The sequence below is a fragment of the Schistocerca nitens genome, chromosome 5 (assembly GCF_023898315.1).
Source record: "Schistocerca nitens isolate TAMUIC-IGC-003100 chromosome 5, iqSchNite1.1, whole genome shotgun sequence".
NCBI classification, from domain to species: Eukaryota; Metazoa; Arthropoda; class Insecta; order Orthoptera; family Acrididae; genus Schistocerca; species Schistocerca nitens.
The window spans coordinates 147,051,382-147,068,405 of record NC_064618.1 but is presented as its reverse complement, the minus strand read 5'-3'; the positions used below and the strand labels follow the sequence as shown (position 1 = coordinate 147,068,405).

At 41.0% G+C, this 17,024-nt stretch overlaps 1 protein-coding gene across 2 annotated transcripts in view; it reads left to right on the top strand.

Annotated features, from left to right (window-relative positions):
* Positions 1-16,824, top strand: part of LOC126259668 (ES1 protein homolog, mitochondrial-like) — a 78,714-nt gene extending 61,890 nt beyond the window's left edge. For both annotated transcript variants that reach the window (XM_049956610.1, XM_049956611.1), the window contains exon 7: positions 16,477-16,824. In XM_049956610.1, coding sequence (XP_049812567.1) covers positions 16,477-16,614 — 138 coding nt within the window. In that variant the 3' untranslated portion in view covers positions 16,615-16,824. The remainder of the gene's footprint in view (positions 1-16,476) is intronic.
* Positions 16,825-17,024: the final 200 nt, after the last annotated feature.

Here is a 17,024-nt window from a genome sequence, read left to right as displayed (position 1 = left end):
ATTTCAAGGTTTGAAAGAATGAACAAGAAAAAGGGGGGGGGGCCCTGAAACTGTTATGGTCGTTATACTGAAACTGTTAATTACTAAAAGGTCAAATTGACACTCAAATTTCTCAATCAATGGATAACTAATCTTTTGTTTTACTTCTGAATAATTTAACTGTCATTAGTTCTGTCTCAAGTTAATTAAATAGCATCGATAACTCAATTCAAAAGACTATCTTTCAGTTTATTTATACTTCTACCAACATTTGCAATAGTTCACAGAACTATTGCATTTCTTTATAACAAAAGTTTGATTGCTGATAATTCTCATTTGCACTAATTATAAACTTTCAGTTCAGGATACTCGGGTTGCACAATACGAGGTAAGGATCCTGTCTAGGTCAGTGATCAGGATAAGTCATGGCTAAAGCAATGCTGGTAAAACTCACGTTATTATTACACAATTAGAAACAGTTTCGACACTGGTCCACACATTTACACTTCTAAAGATGAAATAAAGGTTTGACCTGTGCAAGTCGGTGCGGCGGTTGGCGGGCAGCGAGATAGCGGGCAGCACGGCACACATACAAGCGCGGCTAAGGCTCACGCTACATAGGCACTTTCCATCTTCTTAGCGTCGTAATCTTTCCAATATTGTGCCTCAGAATATAGCCATGCCAGGTAGTCGTCGGAATCGGTGTACCCGAGGCTCACTGTAATCCACTTTTCCTAGGTAGCCTCCTCGGTACAGTACTTGTTCCTCAGATCAATTTACCACTCCGACTCTTACTGACTCTCGCCTCCGACTGACTGCTGTGCCCGTTGCGCCAAACCGCGCCCAGTGTGCGTTTTCCCGCGCTCGCCTGCCTCCACCTTTTCCCGCTCCCCTACAGGTAGGGTATTCACCACAGGTTTTCTATTACACATATTCTAATGCATTACCTACGTATGGACCAAGTGTTTAAATTACAATTTCCACATTTTACAATAATTTTAACATTAAGTACACTTTCTTTTGATTATCACATTCTCTGAAATCTAACATAAATAATAATATTCATTACAAAAGTTACTCGCAGTTTCTTTAACATCACTATACGAGCCGAAAAAGAAGTTCAAAACCCTGCCAACATTAACTTATCTAAATTCATAGAGGAAAAAATTATTATAGATACAGTTGTCGTTACACACCGACATCTTTTAAGCGACGATCCTCCCCCACTCTGTCCCCACTGCTCTCAGCTGTGGACGGTAAGACACCTTTTACTTGAGTGCCCCTATTTTACTCCGTTACGCGCCCGTCTACAGCTGTCGCCTGAAATATCGTCCATTTTAGCAGATGACACATGCTCAGCCGATCGCGTTCTCGAGTTTATTAGTGCCAGTGAGATGACGTCAGTCATTTGAAGCTCTTTTTGGGGACAACCAACCCCTTTCTGTAGTGGTTTTTGAAGCTTTCCTTCTGCTTTTAGTTTCTCCAATTTTTTGAGTTTCGTTCCCATTGCTGCTGGTTTCCATTTTCGTTCTTTACCTTTTCCTAAGTCACAGACAAAAAACCCACCTCCTGGCCAGGCGATATGGGAGGGATTTTTTGGCGTGGAAGGGATGACAGCTGTCAAAATGCAGATACTTTTGGTGGTTGGTAGGTTTAATATGGACAAAGGTGTGAATGGAGCCATCAGAGAAGAGGTGGTCAACGTCCAGGAAGGTGACATGCTGGGTTGAGGAGGACAAGGTGAAGTGGATGGGAGAGAAGGAATGAAGGTAGGATGTGCTGGCCCTGAGTCCAGATCATGATTTCATCAAGGAACCCAAAACAGACTACGGATTTGGTGATTTGGGAGGCTAGGAATGTCTTCTCTAAATGGCCAATAAAGAGGTTGACATAGGAGGGTGCCAGGTGGGTGCCCATGGGTCTGCTGTAGATTTGTTAGTATACCTCCCCTCAAAGGAAAAGTAGTTGTGAGTTAGGATAAAGTTATTAAGGTGTATGAGGAATGAAGTAGTAGGTGCGTAGTCTGAAGGATGTTGGGGAAGTTAGCATTCAATAGTGGTAAGACCATGGGCATGAGGGATGTTGGTGTGTAGGGCGATGGCACCAACAGTGATGAGCAGGGGTCCAGGAGTTAAATGGGTGGGCATGGTGGAGGGTTGGTGAAGGAAGAGGTTGGTGGTGTCTTTGATGTGGAAGGCTAGTTTATGGGCAGTTGATTGGAGTTGTTGGTCAGTGAGGGCCAAAATTCTTGCAGTGAGTGCACAATAACCAGTCACGATGGTGTCCAGAATTGTTGGGTTTGTGGATTTTGGGGCACTTGTAAAAGGTGGGATGTGAGATGTTATAAGGGTGAGGAGGGAAATGGATTCAGGGGAGAGGTTTTGGAGACAGCCTAAGGCTTTCAGCAGGGATTCGAGGTTATGTTGGACTTGTGGGATGGGATCATTCTGGCAGAGTTTATATATGGAGTAGTCAGGTAATTGGTAGAGGCCTTCTGCCAGGCAGTCGCTGGGATTCATAACAACAGTGGTGGAACCTTTGTAGGTAGGATGGTTATGTCAGGATTTGTTTTGAGGTTGTATACGGTGTCCTTCCTTCTGCTGAAAAGTTGAAGTTCTGAGGATGGAGGTAAGGAATTCCTGGAGGGTGACCCAGTGGGTGGTTAGTTGGCAGGGAGAGGGGGAGGTGGTTAACAGTTGGATGGTGGCATGAACTAGGAGACTTGGTGTTCAGTATTGGGATTAGGTTGGCTTTGGTTGGAGAGATTGGTTTCAAAGAAGTGTTCCCATTGCAGGGAACGGGGAGTAGGTTTTTGTCAAGTCAAGCGTGGTTTAATTTGGGTGTATGGCTAAAGGTGAGGCCTTTGGATAGGACTAAGACTTCTGTGGGCTGAAGGTTTTGGTTAATAGTGTTGTGGGAATGTTTTGGCTCTGGACTTGGTGGGGAGTTGGTAGGGAGTTTTGGGGGATGTGGCAAGCCGAAAAGGTCAGCTAGGTATGGTCTGGATACAATGAGGGGTTGACAAGGAGAAATACTGTGGGTAGGATAGTGATGCCCTGAGGTTGCAGTAGAATGTCATCAGGTTGGATTATGTATGGAAGTAGTATCTGGAATGCTGGAGAGCAAGGGATTCAGTTTCAGAGATGTGATATGTGTAGTAGGGATTGCACAGTTGTTGTAGCTCACAGAGGGAACAGAGGTGCCATGAAGATGTGTTTTTGCAAACCAGATTTCTGAGGGCCAGGGAGTGGCAGAATCTGAAAAGGTGAAGGCCATTTTGGAAGGAGGGGTGGAAAACAGAGAAAGGAATTTTTACGTTTAGTCATTGGGGTGATTAAATGATTTAGGCAGCATTTAAGAAACATGATGTGAGACTAGGTTCTAGCTAGAGAAAGGAATACTTTCCTGAACTGGTGCAGGAAGATGGGGCATGGGTCCATTGTGGCAGGCATGGCATAAGGGAAAGAGGAATGATGTGGAAATGGACAAAATTCCTAAAGTTCTAAAATGCAACATAATAAATTGAGATGTGGCATTAATGGAAAAGGAAAGTAGGTTCTTAATTCAAACAAGGCAATTGTAATTAGCAGCTGTCTTCAACTTGTTTTACAGGGCAATGTTTGTGGAATATTCTTTATTGGAACAGCACAAAAATGCATTTCCTACATTAAATCATGACCTGTTCTCCTTATTTTACAGATTTATTTACATAGAGAAAATTTAGTCTTAATGTATTTTAGCCGTAATCAAACGATTGGGGCATATTCTGTTTATTAATCAAAAAGCAACATTTCAGTGCCTCGTTGAACACTTGTTTAAATAAGTTCAACATTTCGCAGCCCTGTCAGCAACTGTATAAATATTAATTTTAATAATGAACAGCTTCAGTTGCACTGTTTACCTAGAATTTACCTAGGTTTTACCTAGGTTTCAGTTGGTTTAACCCAACCTTCTTCAGAATAACACTATCTATTATTTTTCCATAGTGGACATCATCAAGCTAAAACTACAAATCTATAAATTATCGTCAGATAGTAAAACTTATCTGGCACTGCCTCAGCCCCACTTCACGACCGCGATGCGGCAGCCACGAGTGCTGTACTGTTCCAGTATCCCGACTGAAACCTAGGTAAATTCTAGGTAAACGGTGCAACAGAGGCTGTTCGCTATTAAAATTAAAATTGAACACCTGTTTCTTACTTTATCTCTAGAAATACAGAACAGGGGGTTCAGCTGTGGTAAGGTTAGTATCATTGTGTTACAGAGGAGTAAATAAAAACATCATGTTCCAACAGAATCATAAACAGAATACACTGTCCACTTGGCAGTTCCTTTAGAGCAAAATTTTCATTACATACACTTTACACTTTACTGTCTTTGTGTACTTGTTTCTTAAAATTTGTTTAAATCCATTTATCTGACAGGAATGGGGGAAAGAAATACAGTAGAAGAAGAAAGGGTAGCTCTGAGGGATGAAGTAGTGAAGGCAGCAGAGGATCAAGTAGGTAAAAAGACGAGGGCTAGTAGAAATCCTTGGGTAACAGAAGAAATATTGAATTTAATTGATGAAAGAAGAAAATATAAAAATGCAGTAAATGAAGCAGGCAAAAAGGAATACAAACGTCTCAAAAATGAGATCGACAGGAAGTGCAAAATGGCTAAGCAGGGATGGCTAGAGGACAAATGTAAGGATGTAGAGGCTTATCTTACTAGGGGTAAGATAGATACTGCCTACAGGAAAATTAAAGAGACCTTTGGAGATCAGAAAACCACTTGTATGAACATCAAGAGCTCAGATGGAAACCCAGTTCTAAGCAAAGAAGGGAAAGCAGAAAGGTGGAAGGAGTATATAGAGGGTCTATACAAGGGTGATGTACTTGAGGACAATATTATGGAAATGGTAGGGGACGTAGACGAAGATGAAATGGGAGATACGATACTGCGTGAAGAGTTTGACAGAGCACTAAAAGACCTGAGTCGAAACAAGGCCCCTGGAGTAGACAACATTCCATTGGAACTACTGACGGCCTTGGGAGAGCCAGTCCTGACAAAACTCTACCATCTGGTGAGCAAGATGTATGAATCAGGCGAAATACCCTCAGACTTCAAGAAGAATATAATAATTCCAATCCCAAAGAAAGCAGGTGTTGACAGATGTAAAACTTACCGAACTATCAGTTTAATAAGTCACAGCTGCAAAATACTAACACAAATTCTTTACAGATGAGTGGAAAAACTAGTAGAAGCCGACCTCGGGGAAGATCAGTTAGGATTCCGTAGAAATGTTGGAACACGTGAGGCAATACTGGCCCTAAGGCTTATCTTAGAAGCTACATTAAGAAAAGGCAAACCTACGTTTCTAGCATTTGTAGACTTAGAGAAAGCTTTTGACAGTGTTGACTGGAATAATTTCTTTCAAATTCTGAAGGTGGCAGGGGTAAAATACAGGGAGCAAAATGCTATTTACAATTTGTACAGAAACCAGATGTCAGTTATAAGAGTCGAGGGACATGAAAGGGAAGCAGTGGTTGGGAAGGGAGTAAGACAGAGTTGTAGCCTCTCCCAGATGTTATTCAATCTGTATATTGAGCAATCAGTAAAGGAAACAAAAGAAAAATTCGGAGTAGGTATTAAAATCCACGGAGAAGAAATAAAAACTTTGAGGTTCGCTGATGAGATCGTAATTCTGTGAGAGACAGCAAAGGACTTGGAAGAGCAGTCGAATGGAATGGACAGTGTCTTGAAAGGAGGATATAAGATGAACATCAAGGAAAGCAAAACGAGGATAATGGAATGTAGTCATATTAAGTTGGGTGATGATGAGGAATTAGATTAGGAAATGAGACACTTAAAGTAGTAAAGGAGTTTTGCTATTTGGGGAGCAAAATAACTGATGATGGTCGAAGTAGAGAGGATATAAAATGTAGACTGGCAATGGCAAGGAAAGCGTTTCTGAAGAAGAGAAATTTGTTAACATCGAGTATAGATTTAAGTGTCAGGAAGTCATTTCTGAAAGTATTTGTATGGAGTGTAGCCTTGTATGGAAGTGAAATATGGACGATAAATAGTTTGGACAAGAAGAGAATAGAAGCTTTCGAAATGTGGTGCTACAGAAGAATGCTGAAGATTAGATGGGTAGATCACATAACTAACGAGGAAGTATTGAATAGGATTGGGGAGAAGAGAAGTTTGTGGCACAACTTGGCCAGAAGAAGGGATCGGTTGGTAGGACATGTTCTGAGGCATCAAGGGATCACCAATTTAGTATTGGAGGGCAGCGTGGAGGGTAAAAATCGTAGAGGGAGACCAAGAGATGAATACACTAAGCAGATTCAGAAGGATGTAGGTTGCAGTAGGTACTGGGAGATGAAGAAGCTTGCACAGGATAGAGTAGCATGGAGCCGCATCAAACCAGTCTCAGGACTGAAGACCACAACAACAGCAACATTTATCTTTGTAGAAAATGTTTATAAACTTTCAGTAAATATACAGAAATACAATATTACCGACATAAGTTCTTTCTGAGTTTGATGCGTACCGCGTCTGATTGATACATCACAACACTTTCCCAATTTGGTGCACTCTATTGAGGAGCAGAACTGTTGGCTCCCGCGGTGACCTCTGGCGGCAGGTTCCAGGGAACCTGCTGCCCAGGTGCACACCCATTGTAGCTGGAACGCATGCAAATGGCTCTGGCAGTTGACCACAGCCTCGTCCCTGCTTGCTCCATACATGACAACCGGCTGTGGCCGTTGACACACGAAAATCAAAGCAAAACTCTATCAGCTCTACAAAAATTAGTTAAATATCGCAGAGCTGCCCTAGGGAAAAATTTGATTAGTACAGCAGAGTTCACTTTCATTCTTGTCTTTCGTGTGTATTGTTCTTGTGATCCAGATCTACACTCCTGGAAATTGAAATAAGAACACCGTGAATTCATTGTCCCAGGAAGGGGAAACTTTATTGACACATTCCTGGGGTCAGATACATCACATGATCACACTGACAGAACCACAGGCACATAGACACAGGCAACAGAGCATGCACAATGTCGGCACTAGTACAGTGTATATCCACCTTTCGCAGCAATGCAGGCTGCTATTCTCCCATGGAGACGATCGTAGAGATGCTGGATGTAGTCCTGTGGAACGGCTTGCCATGCCATTTCCACCTGGCGCCTCAGTTGGACCAGCGTTCGTGCTGGACGTGCAGACCGCGTGAGACGACGCTTCATCCAGTCCCAAACATGCTCAATGGGGGACAGATCCAGAGATCTTGCTGGCCAGGGTAGTTGACTTACACCTTCTAGAGCACGTTGGGTGGCACGGGATACATGCGGACGTGCATTGTCCTGTTGGAACAGCAAGTTCCATTGCCGGTCTAGGAATGGTAGAACGATGGGTTCGATGACGGTTTGGATGTACCGTGCACTATTCAGTGTCCCCTCGACGATCACCAGTGGTGTACGGCCAGTGTAGGAGATCACTCCCCACACCATGATGCCGGGTGTTGGCCCTGTGTGCCTCGGTCGTATGCAGTCCTGATTGTGGCGCTCACCTGCACGGCGCCAAACACGCATACGACCATCATTGGCACCAAGGCAGAAGCGACTCTCATCGCTGAAGACGACACGTCTCCATTCGTCCCTCCATTCACGCCTGTCGCGACACCACTGGAGGCGGGCTGCACGATGTTGGGGCGTGAGCGGAAGACGGCCTAACGGTGTGCGGGACCGTAGCCCAGCTTCATGGAGACGGTTGCGAATGGTCCTCGCCGATACCCCAGGAGCAACAGTGTCCCTAATTTGCTGGGAAGTGGCGGTGCGGTCCCCTACGGCACTGCGTAGGATCCTACAGTCTTGGCGTGCATCCGTGCGTCGCTGCGGTCCGGTCCCAGGTCGACGGGCACGTGCACCTTCCGCCGACCACTGGCGACAACATCGATGTACTGTGGAGACCTCACGCCCCACGTGTTGAGCAATTCGGCGGTACGTCCACCCGGCCTCCCGCATGCCCACTATACGCCCTCGCTCAAAGTCCGTCAACTGCACATACGGTTCACGTCCACGCTGTCGCGGCATGCTACCAGTGTTAAAGACTGCGATGGAGCTCCGTATGCCACGGCAAACTGGCTGACACTGACGGCGGCGGTGCACAAATGCTGCGCAGCTAGCGCCATTCGACGGCCAACACCGCGGTTCCTGGTGTGTCCGCTGTGCCGTGCGTGTGATCATTGCTTGTACAGCCCTCTCGCAGTGTCCGGAGCAAGTATGGTGGGTCTGACATACCGGTGTCAATGTGTTCTTTTTTCCATTTCCAGGAGTGTATATTTAGGGAACTTTATTGTGCACTAGTTTGTATTTGGCACCACTGTCTATAGATCATGGCATGCTTTAAAACAAACAGTCGAATTCTTGTCCGCTGAGTTCAACAACAAACAGTACTCGTTTATGCTTTTTAGTGTTCACCACAGGCATTTCGAGAACGTCTCTGCAGAGTCACTGCTTAGATTTGTTACATAAAAAAAAGATTCACTCAGTGTATAATTGCAAAGTTTGTGTGCGGCAGCAATTTTATTCGTGCTTTCACACGGTGTTTGTTTATTGATGAGATGGTTGTTTACTTATTCATTAACTCGCCAGTGCAGTAATATCTTTAAGTTCACTAAGCAACTTTTGTGTGCAGATAAATGTGTCAGTGTGCATGTACACATCGAAGACAAATTATGTGCACAGGACTTCTCACTGCACAGGCTGGTGGGCAGTTTGCAACGGTGACTTTGACATATAAACTGTTCACATCGCACTCTTCAATCATAAAAACACTCTTAATCACACAAGTTTATTCATTCCCTGGATCGCATTTACTTCTTATACAAATTAATTAACAAGTGGCGTACTTTACGCGAATAATGTGTCACTCATGTGTTTTTGGTATGTTAGCTTTGTTTGTCAGAAAATTCTACTTCCCTATTTTTATATTTCACAGGTTGAGTATCATTACCTATATTATCATCATGTTACCATATACCCATGAAATAATTCTAGATACGGATCAGCAAAGAGCAAATTGTGCCAGTATACCTTTGCATAGCAATTATCTAATTTAAAGTAGAATTCATATCAACTCACATGAAATAGATAAGTAAGAGATTGACATACACGTAAATATTCACATACAAAATAAAATATCAATCCAGTAGCATCTTGTACTAGCTTCTGCATGACTTATCAACTAGAAATGCCATCTGTCATGCTACTTTTGTACTAACATTTACAGTTTGATTATATTTATTGCATGGCTTGTATATCTTCCTTTCAATAAATGATCAGCTCAATTTAGTGTCACCCTATATAGGCACGTGTGTGACCAGAGAATGTACTGTTTTCATACAGTTCACCACCAGGTTTAACCAATTGCCCTTTACTTGGTAGTATTCAGTGTACAAGCTTATCACATATTTATTATATAGAAATTAAATTTGATAAAAATGCTTACCACAAGATAACTAGTTACACTGGACACTATACAGTCAGTAGCGTGTAACAGTTAATCTGTTTATGTTTGTACTGGGCAGCAGATTATAAGAACATAACTTCAGTTCTCATTTGGCTTTTGTTTATCACTTTCCCTTATCCTATACTTTAAATGATCTATACACAATCATCTTCCATTATAAACTTGCCGAACTTCTAGACTTCATATCATTGTTAATATTTATGTAAGTTAGTTTTGGTACACTAGTATATGTTCTTCCTTGTTCAATAGATTTTAATAGTATGACAGATTCAGCATAAAACTTCCATACACAGTGGTAGAAAAAATATGAAAGACAAAATACTTTGGCGTCTGTGCAAATATCCTTACTGAACATATTTCTTCAGATTCTTTTGGTGATAAAGTCCTTTAACTTTCAGTGATTCAGGATAGGCCAATAGGTAACTTCCTTCATGAGGTATTTGGATAATCTTATCTGGACCAGTGTACATTAGTTGCCATTTCTTGTTTTTTCTTAATAAAAGAGAAGATTTAGGTTGTGTTCTCAACAAGATTTTTATTTCCAATTTTGAATTCTTGCATCTTTCCCATTTTCTGCCAGTGAAATGTAGTGTGTTATCGGATAATATGGCATCCGGTTCTCTGGATCTCGGAATATACTCTTCCTTGATATGTTTGGTTATGGGTGCTGCAGTGGCAGATTTAGGTGGCATACAATCGCACATATTTTGAAAATAAGTCATCCGACTGAGTATTTTACTCCATCTCTTCCTTGTGAATGTGGACCAGATATGTTGATTGAAATAATTTATCCGGGTTTGTGAGTCAGTATAGGATGCAGAGCTACTTTTCTTGAAAGGTCAGAAGGTTTACTTTTCTGACACACTGTACACATGTGTAACAAATGATGCGCACACCAGTGCAGTATTGGAATGTAAGCGTATGGTGCAATCTTGCATCTGCATTTCTCAACACCAAAGTGTCCCCATGTTATATGTGTATGCGATATAACATATTCTTTAAATCTGTCTGGAATGCAAACACACAAGAAATCAGGTTGATTTCTTTGCCTATGAAACAATACATTATTGCACACCTGATAGTACTGTGACAACTAATGAGTAGGCTGTTCTGTGAGCATGTGCTTTACTTTTGCCCATTTTGTATCTGCATCCTGTAGTGTATATATTTCTGCACATTTCTAGATAATACTGTTTATGCAGTGGATCTCTCATTAAAGGTACTTTGCAATGTGACATCTGTTTTATAAGATCTGAATACTCTGGCAGGTCTTGCAGAATTCTGCATAGAGCTTCCAATACCACATTGTCCTTGTCACTGACATGGACTACTTCATAATCATACTCCTGTAACAGGAGAGTCCATTTGGCCAGTCGCTGGTGTAACAACTTACACGTCAGCAGAAAGCTCAAGGCTTGACGGTCACAATACACTTTGATATGTTTACCATGAATATAGTAGTTGAACTTTTTAAAGAACCAAATCATGGCTAATGCCTCTAATTTGGTGGCTGAATATGATCTTTCACATTCCATGAGTACGTGGCTTGCAAAACTAATCATGTTAATTTTGTATTTCCCCTCACCATCGTCTTCCTGAAACAGGCACACCCCCAAACCGGAATGACGCGTTTGTCACAGTGCAGAAGTTCTTCTGCATGTTTGGGTTGTGAAAGATATTCTACTTTACCAGTGCCTTTTTAATTCGGTTAAATGCCTCCAGACATTTGTCAGACCAGTGCCATACCACATTCTTTCTCCATAATTTCAGCTAATCAGTATTGTTTGTAGACTAATCAGGAATGAGCTTTCTGAAGAAAGAAGCGTGGCCGATAAACGTCTTTAACTGCTTCTTAGTTAAACAAGGCGGAAAATTTTCTATGGCCCTAATCATTTCAGGGTCACGCAAAATTCCTGACTGTGAAATGATGTGCCCAAGGAATGTGATCTGGTTCCTTGCGAATTTAGATTTGTCCAAGTTGGCAGTAACTCTGTACTCTGAGAACTTACTGAGCACCCTGTCTAACAAACACAGGTGTACCTGCGAGGTAGCTGTTGTGATTAGCAAGTCGTCCACATGTAGCGTGACCTGGTCTAACATTTCGGGTCCTAAACTGTCTCTAGTGCTGAAATAAATACTCTGGCACTGACATTCAGATTGAAGGAAAGCACTCGAAATTGATAAGATCTTCTGGCAAAGATAAAAGCGGTGTATTTCTGCGACTCTTCTGAGAGGGCCATTTGCCAGTATGAATAGCAGAGGTCTATCGATGACAGATACCAAACTCTGTGGAATTCCTGTAGCTGCTCCTCGAAAACGTCTGGCCTGGTTCTTGCCAGAACAGTTATTTTGTTGATAGATCGTTCATCAAGAACAAGGCGCAGCCCTCTGCCTGCCTTACCCACAGCTAATAATGGGCTGCTCTATGTCAAAAGTGAAGGCTCCATAACACGACACTGTATCATCTTCTGGAGCTCCTGTTTGACAGCCTCGTTTTTGGACTACGGCACTGAATAGGTTGCTTGACAGTAAGTTTTATGTGGTACGAATTCCATCTGGTAAACATAATCCATACTGTATTTACTCGAATCTAAGCCGCACTTTTTTTCCGGTTTTTGTAATCCAAAAAACCGCCTGCGGCTTAGAATAGAGTGCAAAGTAAGTGGAAATTCTGAAAAATGTTGGTAGGTGCCGCCACAACTAACTTCTGCTGTCGAATATATGTAGCACTACACAGGCATGCTTTGCAGGCACAAAGATAAATACTGGCGCCAAAACCGCTGCGTCAGTAAATAAATTTAAAAAAAAAGTGGAAGACGAGATTTTTTTCTCCGCCCCGAGTTTCGACCACTGCATTTTCATACATTATCCAATGAAGTAAATACAAATTCCGTATTGTTCATCTTTGAAAGTAGCAGCATTTCAATGTACTACAAAAATCCAACTGGCAAGACTGTTTGGAATGTTTGTCAATATGGCCAACTCTACATTCTGAACTTTTTCCTACCTGTGAGAAGAGATGGTTGCTAATAGGAACTTTTATGAACTGTGAATCACATGCAGTATTCTCTTCACCATAAGAATAATATGAATATAAACATTTTGCCATGTATTCTTTGCTGCTGCTATCTCATTTAAATCCTGTCTGCCTAATAAACTACAAAACTAGAGTGAGACAACAGCAAACGCGGAAGAATATACATAGCATGTCATGTTTATATTCGTATTATTCTTATGCCTAATAGTGATACAGTCAGAAATGAAGCACGGCAATTGACTAGATTTTTAAATCTAAGATGACTTAATTTCTGTGCAGTATGTGATGTACTAAAGAGGCGTCTGCAAAGATTTTCAAACAGAGAAAAATTTTCGCTAATCTCTCGTTCAGAACATCTATCATACGCAGTCTGTTATTTGGTGCTGTTGATCATTATCAAAGAAAGCATCAGTGCAAGTAACAACAAATAGCAGTCTCTTGCCATTGTTTCGCTAATGAGACGATTCCTCTTTTTTTTTTTTTTTTCCTTAATTGTAAGCAGCGGTAGCGCGCACAAAAGCAAGCCGTGCAGCGAGCGGCGACAGGTCGTAAACATTCATAATCAGAATGCGACAAACAATGCACGACACAGTACAGTAATGCATTTTCAGCTTAGAGTGACGTAAACACCTATAACAAAGAGAACGGCACTTATCAGATCAAAGAAAAATAAGCAATCAATTCAAACCAGAGGAAGCACGTGAAAAAGGAAGGGTACCCGTATAAATACATATGAAGCACGTGACGCATAGCAATGGCTACCTGGTAAGCTTACGACTCGAACCAAACTACTGTAGCTGGATTGTCATTCATTCGACCTAAATTGTCTCATATTACAACGGACCAACTTTCTTTCGATTTGGAGGTGCGGCCTAAAACTTTTCTCTCCCCTTGAATTTCGAGTCTCAAATTTCAGGTGCGGCTTAGATTCGGGGAAATTTTTTTTCGTTGATTTCGAGTCTCATTTTTCAGGTGCGGCTTAGATTCGAGTGCGGCTTGGATTCGAGTAAATACGGTAATCACGCCAGGCTTTAATGAAAATACCTGGATGTATTTCTCCAGTAACGTACATAATTACATTTTCTGTTCATCTGATAAAGTTTCACTTCATTGGATTTGCATCGTATGAGTGAAGAATCTGTTTCGTTCTACCCGCTGTTCTTTAGTTCAGAAGCAAGCTTCATGTACTGTGAATGGTCTTGCACTCAGAGTACTCTATTCTTAATAATTTTAACTTGTATTCCTGGGCATAGTCTGCTGTGTTTTGCTTTTGTCTTTATCAGATTCAAAACAAACTCCTTACCTCCTACCTTTACATGGCATTTCCCATGCGGGAAGTCGATCTTTGCGTCTTGTTCCCACATGTATTCCGTGGCTACGAGACAGGACACAGTTAAATTTTTTACGATGAGAAACATGCATTGATCCGCTCCGTTCTCGAATTCTACACCTATCCGTTCCTGCAATGTAACAGTCTGGCTTCTGGCACCAATAGCACCAGATACCACACAGTTTTGAACTGGCAAAGTCGGAATCTATATAGACTTTTATATTTTTCTAAAGAAATTAGCTTCTATCATGTTTACGCTTGCACCAGAGTCTAAAATCAATGTCGTGAGAATACCCCCCCACAACTGCTTGTATGTATTCTGAGGGACTTTTACTATGGGGTGTTCAAAAAGTTTCTCCGTAGTGCCGTATGATTGGTAGCTGTGTGTGCCGGATGCTACAGTGAATATACCGAAATGAAACTCGGTGAAATAAAAGTTATTAATTTATTGAATATTCATTTATGGCTGAGATAAATGAAACAATGAAATGCTGGGAGAGTCCACTTGAAGGGAAGTAACCCAGGCAGGTGAACAATCATACGGCACTGTGGAGAGACTTTTTGAACACCTCGTACTATTGTCTACCTCATTAAATAACTCTTGATGGATGTCAGTTTCATTGTTATATTGGAGCATGTTTATCCATTATTTCAAACTATGCCCCCCCCCCCCCCTCCCCTTTCCATCCCACGACTGGCATCAGGGAACTTGATACACTCACATTTAGTTTCACGCCCCGGATGTTGTCGTCTGTGGCGCTTCAACCATCTCAACTATCCGGACATTCTGTTTATAGTTATTCCTATTTTGGTTTCCCGGCATACCTCGCTCTTGATTATTTTGTGACCACTGATTATTGTGGCCTTAATTCCTATTGTTGTTTTGTCAGTTCCCATTTTGATTATTGTGATAACAGGGATGGTGCTGCTTATTATTTTGTCTCTGCCTCTGAAAGAATGCATGCCCACTTTGTGGACTACCATTGTTGCCATTCTGATTTTTGTGACTGGTTTGCAATGTGCTGCCGTTACTCCGTGACCTCCCGTTATAGCTATTATTGTGGCAGTGTCCATTCTTATTTGCTGACTATGAGCCAATGTTGCCAGTGCTGCTTTTCTCATCTTCTTACATTAGGTCTGTGGTATCGAGCAGTCACAAAAAGTTTTAAATGTCAAAATCAGGGACTGTTATTAACTTTCCTTTATGTGCACAGGCAACTTTGCCTTCAAGACGTGTAATATATCTTCGTGTGCAACCAGCTTGTCCCAATATCTCATTAAATTAATGTATTTTTTGAAGTCCATCCTGTTTTGGGTTGTGAATTTATGGGCTGAAGACCAGTTTTCTAAGGTGTTCTTATATGCCCACTGACTAGTACTTAGCAAGAAAAACCTTTTCAAATTGTTCATAATGTATACAGTTCTCTGTGGCTTTGGTAGTCCCAGCACGTCGTTGTATTGGGCCTTTCCACTCTAAATTTATTTTATCGGTGAGCATTTTGTTTTTCTGCTCAAGACACTGGGCGAATTCAGTATTTAATTTTTAACTTTGCTCATCTAGCCTGGTTTTCAACACTACTACTTCGGTTTCTATGGACAGGCTGTAGACACATTGCGTTAATTCGCGCATCATATCTTCCATTGTCTTCTGTGCTGATTGTATTGTTTCCACATTTGGAAATGGAATCAGGTAAATCCTTTTATGTCTTCTTTAGGCTGGTAATTTCGGATGCTGTTGTTCCTAAACCAGTGTTTAATTACTTTTCACTAATTCCTCATTTAGATGAGTGGACATTTGTGTGACCAACTACTTGTCATGTTCAGTCAAGGTATTATTTATTTGAGATGTCAGCACTGCATCTCTCTCATCAAGAATTGTATTTGTGTGAAGCAATTAATTTTATTGAATAATACAGAAAAGGGCTCTACGACAGGAGGAGGTATTTGCTCAACACTTTCAATTGATTGTGCCTGCATATTAGCTTTTTGAGCATTGGATTCTGCCACAGTCAGATCAGTACTATGGGTACTGCAATTGATCTTATGTTCAAAAACACTATCATGTGTGGAATCCATGTTTCCATGTTTATTTATCTTTGTCATAACACAAATTGAAAATATACTTTGAAATAAAATCTCTTGCCCACACACTGAATAATTAGCATAAACTGACTAGTACTAATTGTTGTGTTACTAAAATGACAAGATGGATACTTCAAACCAAAACAGTCCACTATTTCTTGTTTTCATCTTGCTTGTGCGCAGCACAAAAGTAGCCATCTTTGCAAACTACACAAAATGCAGAAAATCCAAAATTGACCATGAATTAAATGAGCTATGCATTGCCAACTACAAAAGGAGAGGCAACTGGTAACATGTTGATAACCCTATCTTCTTCTTCTCCTCCTACTCCTCTCTCTCTCTCTCTCTCTCTCTCTCTCTCTCTCTATCTATCTATCTATCTATCTATCTATCTATCTCTCTCCCCCCCTCATATTTATTTTTAAAAATTTTATGCAGTGCTTGCATTGCGATTCATTTTGTATTTTGTATTGCTAACTACACTCAATTTAAAATTTGTCATGTGGCATACTTGAATCCTTCTGTTTCAGAATGTTACTGATGCCTGTGTTGATGAGAAGAATTTGATAGTAACAACGCCTGCTTTTATGTACAATGGAAAATTCCATGAAATACATGATGGAATTGGTGTCATGATTCAAAAGTTACTGTCATTAATTAAGAAGTGAATGGTATCCTCAAATCTAAAACATTGAATGTAATGTTACGTAATAATTTTGCTCGTGAAATTATTGTGGTGATATGTGTAGTGTCAAGACTGTTTTTGTATTTTGTACTGAGAGGTGTGCGAGGTATGGCACTGATTCTTTTGTAATCCACTAATAAGTCCTGCAACACCTTGGTGCTCATTCCAATAAACAATCTAATGAGAAAAACAACTGATTCTCAATCTCCTGTGTTTATTAGTTTGTGTTAGTTAAAGATTTTGCTTTTAAAATTGAAAATAAAATGTCTTCCTCAACAAAAAGTGTATTCCTTAACAATCCTCAAGGTTTATGAAACTACAATTTGTATACAACATGGCCTCAGGAATAAGAATAATCTGTAAATTTCTGGAGAGATGTGGTAAAATTATTTG